The sequence below is a fragment of the Eleutherodactylus coqui genome, chromosome 2 (assembly GCF_035609145.1).
Source record: "Eleutherodactylus coqui strain aEleCoq1 chromosome 2, aEleCoq1.hap1, whole genome shotgun sequence".
NCBI classification, from domain to species: domain Eukaryota; kingdom Metazoa; phylum Chordata; class Amphibia; order Anura; family Eleutherodactylidae; genus Eleutherodactylus; species Eleutherodactylus coqui.
Genome location: NC_089838.1, coordinates 214825624 through 214836530, shown reverse-complemented (window position 1 = coordinate 214836530; position 10907 = coordinate 214825624). Strand labels below are relative to the sequence as shown.

The 10907-nt window shown below is 40.4% G+C and overlaps 1 protein-coding gene across 1 annotated transcript; it reads right to left on the bottom strand.

Moving 5' to 3' along the window:
• Positions 1-4388: 4388 nt before the first annotated feature.
• LOC136610090 (olfactory receptor 5AR1-like) lies at positions 4389-5318 on the bottom strand. The gene has a single exon (XM_066589354.1). It carries the CDS (start codon positions 5316-5318, stop codon positions 4389-4391), a length of 930 nt encoding a protein of 309 aa, XP_066445451.1.
• Positions 5319-10907: the final 5589 nt, after the last annotated feature.

The window sequence follows — 10907 nt, the reverse complement described above, 5'->3', positions numbered from 1 at the left end:
GGGCCGAAGCCCACCTGCATTAAGCACGACATTACTACCTCAGCTGTGTTGGGCAATGCAATGGGATATTTTTGTGTATCGCCGGTGGGTTCCAGGGAGCCACCCATGCTGTCGGTCGACAGGGACTTCACAATAGGGAGTTGTACCTGCCTGTGTCTATGAATTAAAAAGCCCGGTATGACTGGGGCATGCAGAGACACCTTGACAGAATGAATAGTGTGTGGCACATAGGTTCCCCATTGCTATGCCCACGTGTGCAGCTCCTGATGGCGGTGGCACAGGATTCTATTTCTCATTGCTTCTGTACAGCATTGTGGGCTATCGCCCCGCCCCTTTTAAAGAGGGTCGCTGCCTAGCCGTGCCAACCTCTGCAGTGTGTGCCTGCGGTTCCTCCTCATGGCAGACGCACTTCTAAATAGACATGAGGGTGGTGTGGCATTAGGGCAGCTGAAGGCTGCGCAGGGACACTTTGGTGTGCGCTGTGGGGGGGAGGGGGGGGCGGTTGGGCAGCATGTAACCCAGGAGAAGTGGCAGTGGAGTGTCATACAGGCAGTGATTGTGCTTTGTTGGAGGTAGTGTGGTGCTTAGCTAAGGTATGCCATGCTAATGAGGGCTTTTCAGAAGTAAAAGTTTTGGGGGGGGAGGGGCCCACTCTTGCCGCTATTGTGGCTTAATAGTGGGACCTGTGAACTTGAGATGCAGCCCAACATGTAGCCCCTCACCTGCCCTATCCGTTGCTGTGTCGTTCCCATCACTTTCTTGAATTGCCCAGATTTTCACACAAGGAAACCTTAGCGAGCATCGGCGAAATACAAAAATGCTCGGGTCGCCCATTGACTTCAATGGGGTTCGTTACTCGAAACGAACCCTCGAGCATCGCAAAAATTTCGTCCCGAGTAACGAGCACCCGAGCATTTTGGTGCTCGCTCATCTCTAGTATTAGTACATTAAAATTTTTTATGGCTGGCAGTGTTCGGAGGGATTTCAGCGAGTTTCATTTTGGTCTCCTTAGGTAGACTGGAATGACTTGCTGGAGTCAAACTGAATACTAAAGAAGCAAGCAATGGCATTGATTCATATTCCTATACAAGAATGGCAATTAAATATTTTATTTTGATCTGAGTTTTTGTGGGTTAACGACTATTAAGGGGTTGTATTTGAATGTTTACTTAATCCCTGTTATCCCTGTTAGTAATGTTGTTATTGTATATTTACTTTGTTTATTTTGTCAATTGCTAGGTGTATAATTCTTAATAATAAATAAATATTTAATACAAAAGAAAATCTGTCTTTGTTGGCAATAGCAAGCAATCAATCACAGTGCAGCGCATTTCTTATACTGCTGAGCTAAATAAAAACTTTGCTATGATCTTTGCTATGGCCAACAAAGACAGATTTCCTTTTGGACAGCTTTCATAAGAGTGTGGTGCCGGGCTAAGTAAAGGTAAAGTCCCCTGGTGCAAGCACCAAGTCGCAACCAACTCCTAGGGTGACGTCACATCATGACGTTTTCTTGGCAGACTGTTTTTGTGGGGAGGTTTGCCATTGCCTTCCCCAGTCATCTTTTACCCCCCAGCAAACTGGGAACTCATTTTACCGACCTCGGAAGGATGGAAGGCTCAGTCAACCTTGAGCCAGCTACCTGAACCATGCCTTCAGGTCGTGAGCGAGAGCTTAGGACTGCATACTGCTGCCCTAACACTCTGTGCCACACATATATGAGACATTCATTTAATTAACAATTTTTTTGTATTTTCGCACTTGTTGTAATGTAGCATGTACAAGAATGAATAAACCATTGTTCGAGAAAAACACCCCGTGGAAAGAGTTATGATAACTCTCATCATCATTCTATTATATTTCACTGTAGATGCATACTCTTTCTCAGTAGCTATATGCTGGCTTCCTTCTTTATTGTGCACATAATATAGGTAGTCTGAAGATTGTGTCGGCCATCTTGGATGTCCAAAAACAAGACCTAGAATTTGCAGATCAGAGAGCAGAGAAGAACTACTACAGAAATATACTATAGTACTATACTCCCTCCTCACCGATCCCGGGACAGAATTTTGATCGCTTTAAAGTGATTATCAATCTTATAAAAGGTTAAAATAGTATTTGAGCCACAGAGAACCCAGCAATCACTAGAACAGAGAATCGTAATCGCTAAGCCCATCCCATCAACATGTCCCATCTCTCACTCGGGTGTATGGAGAAGCAACAGCTGTGCTCAGCCATTGCTTCATATAACTTTCTACTACCATGGATTTCCCCGTGGAAGGAATGGGGGGAGACCCCAGCTGCCAGACTCCCATTGATCTAACATTTACATTTATTTATGGAATACCCCTTAAGCATGCCAAAAATATGGCCTATTTTGGGCTTTCAGAACTCAGAATTGTTTCGTCATCACATAACAAATGCTATAATGTTTAAATTTTTCTATTGATGCACAAATCTAGCATGCGCCATTGTGATTACAGTGCGCTATATTAAAAGCATATCCTACCACAGAGCTCCATGTTATTTGCTTAATGTAGTCATTGTCACTTTGCGCAATACTCTACGCAGAGTTCACAGTCGCAGTTACAATGGCAAATGTTGAGATAACAAAATGGGATGAGAAGGGAAGGAGTTAATACCAGATAGTGAAACATATTTTTAATATGTTTTGATTGGAAATTTTTTATTCTATTACTGGTAAATGACCATCTTGTCTGAGCTGCTACTTTGCTCTGTTAACAGCATTATAGTAGCCACCTGAACTATAGAAGCTGGAGACTGGATATATTCATTGACTTCTATAGGAGAATGATCTGTAATCGCTGTGCAAGGAAGGGGAGGAGAGAAAATGTAATTATTAATCCTTTAATATCTGCCTTCAGCTTTAGAAAATAGATAAAATAGTAACATAGTATGTAGGGCAGAAAAATTATATACATGCATGTAGTTCAAACTATTATTCTGCGATGTTGGTCAAGAGGAAGACAAAAACCCCATGAGGTAGAAGCCAATTAGCATATTAGGGAAAAAACTGACTCCAACTCCAAATTTGGCAATCAGAATTAATTGCTAGATCAATGACCTTTCCAAATTCATCAGGGACTATATCATGTAATATTAGTGCGCTGAAGATGTAGAGCAAAAAAAGCGTGGCACCGTGGTAGCCAGAAAAACAAGACTGAAATTTTTATTGCACTCAAGAAAGACGTCCAGGCTCTCTTCAACGCGTTATGAATTCGCCATCACCACATCCTTAGGCCTTGGTCACACGGGCGATTTTTCGCGCGATTTGTGCATGTGCATGCGTCCGGCGATTTTATAGAACCATTGCTTTGCAATGGTATCGGACACATGGGCGCTTTTTATGCGCTTGTCCGATAAATTATAGAACAGAAATCGCAGATGGCGCCTATCTGCGATTCCTTGTGTTCTGTATATGCGCTCAATGAGGCCGACGGCAGCAGCGCTGACCCCATTGAGAACATATACTACACAAATCATTCTCCTCTGCCACAGCTGTAACAGCTGTGGCAAAGAAGAATGATGTTTGCCCATTGAATTTAATGGAGTCGGCAATACAGCCGGCTCCATTGAAAGCAATGGGCTGCCGGCGAGCGCGGGATGAATTTTTGGGAAGCGCTTAAAAATATAAGCCCTTCCCTGAAAATCATCCAGAAATGTGTAAAAAGTAAAAAAAAATATATACTCACCTTGTCCCCGCAGACGGAGTTCAGCCGCGGCCGGCAGTTCTCCTGAACTGCTCTGAGTAGTATTCAGCAGCCGGGGATTTAAAATCCCCGCCTGCTGAATGGGCTGCCTCTGATTGGTCACAGCCCTCACCAATCAGAGGCAGCTCTCACTCACCCATTCATGAATGGGTGAGTGAGTGCTGCCTCTGATTGGCTCAGCGCAGGGACCAATCAGGGGCAGCTCTCAGCTGTCATTCAATAGCTTCAGATGCGTTTCGGTCCAACCTAGGTGACCAAGGTCCTGGTTTGACCGAAACCCGTCCGAAGTTTGTTCTGATTTTTATGGCACTAACTGAATAAAGGCTAAAGAATCTTCCACACCATCAGCTTCCTTTTTCATTGGAAAATAAAAATAGATTAGAATGAAAGAATTACCAAAACAATAGTAAAACAATATAGTTGACGCATTGCCTTTAAAAAAGTAGGTCTATGATGTATAAGGGAAAAGTGCATAGTCTTTTGAAGATGTAATAACAATAAAAAGTAATATTATCAAGAAAACCATGAAAGAGCTAGAAAAAAGTAATTGGAAAAAAGCTGAAGCCAGCCATACACATGAGATACCTGTCAGGCAAATGATTACTCTTCCTAATGTTGTCTATCCCAATCCACCCACACACATGCACGATAATAATATCACGTACAAAAGAGTCTACATTTTACCAGAGCTTGTTTTACATCTTGATTTCTTAAGCTGTAGATAATTGGATTCAACATGGGTACTATTACTGTATAGAACACTGACACTACCCAGTCCTGATCCACGGCATACGCAGAATTTGGTCGCAAGTACATGAAGAAAACTGGGCAGTAGAATAAGGCTACGCAAGTAAAGTGAGAGATACAAGTGGAGAGTGACTTGCTTCTACCTCTAGAAGTCCTCATTCTTAATATAGTTAATACAATGTAGATGTAAGATATCACTATACATAAAAATGAGCCCACTTCAATTGAACCAGCAACAAGAAATAAGAAAATTTGGTTAAGATATGTATCTTTACATGACAGTCTTAAGATGGGATTGATATCACAATAGAAATGGTTGACATGATTAGAACCACAAAAAGGTAAGATAAATGCACAATATGTATGTATGAATGAATTAAGACACCCTGCTGCGTATACTGAGGAAATGAGTTTCATATATGTTTCTTTGTTTATAATGACTGTATAATTCAGTGGCTTACATATAGCTACATATCGGTCACACGCCATTACTGCAAGTATCATGGCCTCAGAGCTCGCAAGGTCAATGAAGAGGAACAATTGTATTGCACAAGCAGTGATAGAGATTTTCTTAGTTTCAGAGAAAATGTTGGCCATGATGTTTGGTGTAATAGTCGATGAATAAAGGACATCTACAAATGATAAGTTCATAAGGAAGAAGTACATTGGGGTTTGCAATCCCGGAGTTATTCTAATTAACACAATAATCATAAGATTACCCAGCAAGGTTATCAGGTAGACTAATAAGCAGAGTAGAAAGAGAGGCAGCTGAAGCTTTGGGTTCGAAGAGAGACCAGAAAGAATGAATTCTGTCACAAGTGTTTTGTTCTTTTTCTCCATTGCTTTCAGCAGTACAAAATGCAAGGAGAGACCCTGTAGAGCAATTAATTATGTCACTAGTTTTTCCTTTCTCGGTTTAATTGTTTTAGACTTCCTAATCTGCATGCAAATGGGAAAAATGCATATGTGGTATATGACAAATAGTCTTATAAAATTATACAAAACAAACAGTGGCTTCAAAGGTGTACAAAGAGTATGAAATGATTATTTCTTCTTTTCTAATTCCTCATGAGACTTGCTATACTCTACTTATTCAGACTTGCTTCTGTGTCTGAGCACTAGTCCCCCACAAAAACAATCTAAGTACGAAGTACTGTTTTGCACTACAAGAAGGGTAGAGAAAAATGTTCTGATTACTGTCACACATGCACTGAAGAAAATGGGCCTCAAAAAGTTACAGCTGAAAATCTGTAATATTTTCTTGAGTGTCTATGTTGTGGTTAGCTAGAAGTTAAGAATAATGATGCTGAAAGGCTATAATGGCCAATTTAGAGCATCTTCTGCCACTCGTCAGCTCCGTTTGATAGTAACATAGTGTGTAAAGCCACAAAAATTCCTTCCTGACTCCAATCGGGCAGTTGGAATAATCCCTGCATCAACAACTCTTCTGAAGTTATTGATGATTAGAACATATAATATAGTATCACTCCGGAAAGGCATCCAGGCTCCTCTTAAATCCTTTTATCGAATTTGCCATCACCACATCCTCAGGCAGAGCGTTCCACAGTCTGACTGCTCTCACAGTAAAGAACTCCCTTCTATTTTGGTGTAGAAACCTTCTTTTCTCTAGACGCCTCCTTATTACAGTCCTGGTTACAAATTGATCATGGGAGAGATCTCTGTATTGTCTCTTCTATATTTAGACAAAGTTATTAGGTTGCCCCTCAGCCATCTTTTTTCTAAACTAAATAATCCCAATTTTGATTACCTCTCTGGGTATTGTAGTCCACCCATTCCGTTTATTACTTTAGTTGCCAGCTTATGTACCTGCTCAAGCTCTCATATGTCCTTCTTGAGTACCGATGCCCATAATTCTACAGGAATGAGACTTCTGACACTAGGATTCCGTAAAACAACTTTAAAAACTTTACTGACAATTATTATGCAATTCCAGGATAACACAGTCAACGCTGCAGCCGAAACCATAAGTAAAACCTGGCAAAGTGTCGTGATTTAAATCGTGGCGCTTTCCTCAACGCACGTGTGAGGGAGGCCTAATGGTGACATGCATTTCACCTGTACATCTGCATAACTTTACATTTATCAGTGTTAAACCTCATTTGACACTTTTCTGTGCAAGCGCTCAACTTATCCAGATCCTCTTGCAACTGCATTGTGTCCTCTCTTGTGTTAATTTATTTACATAGTTTTGTGTCATCTGCAAATATTGATATTTTACTGTGCAACCCTTCTACTAGGTCATTAATAAATATATTAAAAGAAAAAGGGGGCACAATAGTAACCTCTGTGGTACCCTAATCAGAGTATGTACCATTAATAACCATCCTCTGCTTACTATCACTGAGCATCGGCGCCTGTGTTACTGCATGAAGAAGACGGCCACACTTCAGGACAGACGTCTCTCTGCAGCGACGGAAGAAAGAACACATGACCGGCAAAGGGGCCGGTCACATGTTCTTTCTTGTGGCGCTGCGGAGATTCATCCACATCTGCAGTGTGGCCGTCTTTAAGTGCAGGAACACGGGCACCAATGCGCCCATGTGACTAAGCCCTCACCCAGACCGAGCATTCTCATTTTATATACCAACCTTTTATGTGGCACAATATCAAACGCTTTGGAAAAGTCGAGATGCACAAAATCCAGTGACTCTCCATGGTCCAGTATAGAACTTACCTCCTTATAGAAGCTGATCAGCTTGGTTTGACAGGAGCGATCTTTCAAAACCCATGGTGATATGGAGTTAAACTGCTATTGTCCTTGAGGTACTCCATGATCTCGTCTCTTTGAAACCCTTTGTTAGTTCTGCTACTTGTGTCTGCAATTCTCTTGCTATTCCAGGCAGGTGCGGGCATTGTTGCTTCTTCTGTTTGAATGTACTCTTTGTTCTTTTTTCTACCAGCAATGATGGAGTTAACCCAACTGCATCTTACATAGCAATTACCCTTCTATTTAAGTGAGCTGGAGACCCTCCCTTTTTGCCTCAGAATTAATGTGTGTTTGCTTCAGACACTTGGCACAACTAGGTCACCTGTTTCAAGACTTTTTGATCTTTTGAGCAGGTATCTGTATCTGGTTATTTTGTATGTTCTTTGCCTTATGCTTTAGCTTGTGTGCATCTGTCCATTTCTGTCTAGTCTGTGCATCGCTCCTGTTTCTGTGGTAGTCAGTCCTGTTCTGTTCTTTGTGTACACTGTTCCTGTTTTCTGTCAGGGACAGTCAACCACAAGGCTCCAGTGCTGAGCTGTTCTTATGACACCTATCCTGCTAATAGGCAGGGGTCTTCCCATCTTCTTGCTTAGCTAAGGGCAAGTTAATCATCTGAGTTTTTCCTGCTTTGGTACCTCTGACCACTGGGGTCAGCTACTCTTATTTTTGAGGAAATTATCCCAGTCAATAAAGTTAAGGGCATCACTAAGCTGATTGAACTTGGTCTTCCTAAAGTTTAGTATTCTCATAGCTCCCTGATAAAACTCTCTCTTGAAGGGCAAGTTAAAAGTATTATATTGTAGTCACTATTTCCAAGGTGCCCCCAAACTGCACCCCTGTTCTGTCGGGTCTGTTGGTTAGTATTAAGTAAAAAATGTCCATCCCCCTAGTTGGGTCCTGTACAAGTTGGGTAGGTAATAATCTTTAGTAATTGACAAAAAGTTGTTACCTTTATGAGATTTTCAGGTTTTGGATTTCCCGTTTATATGAGGATAGTTAAAGTCCCCCATAATAATTACCTCGTTGTGATTTGCTGCTTTATCTATTTGCTTCAATAATAGATTTTTAGTAGCTTCTGTTATATTTGGTGGTCTATAGAAAACCCCTATGAGGATTTTATTGTTGTTTTTCCCAAAACCCTCCTTCTTACACCACAAAAATGCAAATAGATAAGCAGTAAATAAATACAAGTGACTCTTCCAAAGACACACACTTAAGAAACAGCGCACTTAAGAAACAGTGCACTTTAGAAACAGCGCACTTTAGAAACAGTGCACTTCAGAAGACAGCCACACAGTTGATCCATGTTTAGAGTTCAGTGTCTGAATGTGCTAAAATATTGCTGAACACCATTGTGTATGTATAATTAAGAAAACTATGGCTCTTCTATTTTTCAACAGTCAAACTCTATCTCTGACTTCTTCATTAACGTCTCTTTTTTTGTAATTAGTCATACATTTATTGAACTAAGATGATAACATCAGGCTTAAAACAACTCTCCAGTTTTTGGAAAAAAAATCTGTCCCTGAACTGGAGAGGGGTATATTACCTGCAGTTATTTTTTTCTGCGGTCTCTTCAATCCAGCAGTTCCAGGTCCCATTTAAGGTTGTCCAAGATGGCTGTCACAATCTTCACACTACCTAATCTATGCAGTGCTCTTGGATTGCTGAGAGCTGCTCACATGATCAGCACTGGGCAATCAGAGAACAGTGTACATTCAGTAATTAGAAAATTGCTGCAGCCATCTTGTATGGCAGAAAACAGGGATTCGTACTGATGTATCAGAAGGGCAGCAGGAAAGAATAACTGCTCTCCTGTTCTTGGATAGAATTTTGTACAAAAACCAGAGGTTTTGCTTTAATGTATTATATATGAAGACTAGCTGATATACCCGGCTTTGCACCAATTAATTTGATACAGGTGTTTACGTGTTGTTTGCACAGAAAATTTTATGAAGTCAAGTTTACTTTAGAGGAACTGAGGAATAAAATATGTATACACATAGAGGAGTGTTAGATTCTCCTAAGGCTGCATGTACCGATGTCCCTCTGTAGAATGTGGCACCCTGCCCACTCTCCTCACTTAGGACCTAAAGAATGCTCGCGACAAATTTCATATTTGTACGACACTGGGAAGTTACGTTACATAGGGGTGCACTTATGTTTGCAATTAGCATTAAATTTCGAGCTGTGACCTCTTTACTTTTCCAATACAGGACCTTACTTATCCCATTTAGGACCTAAAGAATGCTTGTGCCAAATTTCATGCTTGTACGACACAGAGAAGTTACATTACATAGGGGTGCACTTACTTTTGTGATTAGCATTGAATAAGTGAATTGCAAGCCCTTTACTTTTCCTACTTAGGATGTAAAGAATGCTTATGCAAAATTTCACGCTTATACGACACCTGGAAGTTACATTAAATAGGGGTGCACTTACTTTTGCACTTAGCATTGAATAATCAAGTTGTGACCCCTTTACTTTTCCTATTTGGGACCTAAAAAATGCTTGTGCCAAATTCCATGCTTGTATGACACCGGGAAGTTACATTACATATGGGTGCCGATACTTTTGCACTTAGCATTGAATAATCAAGTTAGAGCCCTTTACTTTTTCCATGTAGGACCTAAAGAATGCTCGTGACAAATTTCATGTTTGTACAACACGGGGAGGTTACAAAAATTAGTGGTCAGTCAGTCAGCCTCACCTGATTTAATTGAAACTGGTGTTTACGTGTTTTGCACAGAAAATTTAAATTACTTTAGAGTAACTGAGGAATAAAATATGTATACACATAGAGAAGTGTAAAATTCTCCTCAGGCTGCATGTACCGATGTCCCTCTGCAGAATGTGGCACCCCTCCCACTCTTCTCATTTAGGACCTAAAGAATGCTTGCACCAAATTTCAGGCTTGTTCGAGACCTGGAAGTTACATTACATAGGGGTGCACTTACTTTTGCAATTAGCATTGAATAATCGAGTTGTGACCCCTTTACTTTCCCTATTTAGGACCTAAAGAATGATCATGCCAAATTTCATGTTTGTATGACACTGGGAAGTTAGAGAATTACATTAGATACATTATATAAGGTTGCCAAGACTTTTGCACTTAGCATTGAGTAATCGATTTGTGATCCCTTTACTTTTCCTATTTAGGACCTAAAGAATGCTCGTGCCAAATTTCATGTTTGTATGACACTGGGAAGTTAGAGAATTAGATTAGGTACATTACATATGGGTGCTAATACTTTTGCACTTAACATTGAATAATCAAGTTGTGACCCCTTTACTTTTCCTATTTAGGACCTAAAGAATGATCATGCCAAATTTCATGTTTGTATGACATTGGAAAGTTAGAGAATTAGATTAGGTACATTACATATGGGTGCTAATACTTTTGCACTTAACATTGAATAATCAAGTTGTGACCCCTTTACTTTTCCTATTTAGGACCTAAAGAATGATCGTACCAAATTTCATGTTTGTACGACATTGGAAAGTTAGAGAATTAGATTAGGTACATTACATATGGGTGCTAATACTTTTGCACTTAACATTGAATAATCAAGTTGTGACCCCTTTACTTTTCCTATTTAGGACCTAAAGAATGATCGTGCCAAATTTCATGTTTCTGCTAGACCGGGAAGTTATAGAATTAGTGGCAAGTCAGTCAGTGACGGCTTTCACATACATATATA

Bases quoted from the DNA above. Each gene is read 5' to 3' on its own strand.
- LOC136610090 (XM_066589354.1), bottom strand. From the start codon at position 5,318: ATGGAGAAAAAGAACAAAACACTTGTGACAGAATTCATTCTTTCTGGT.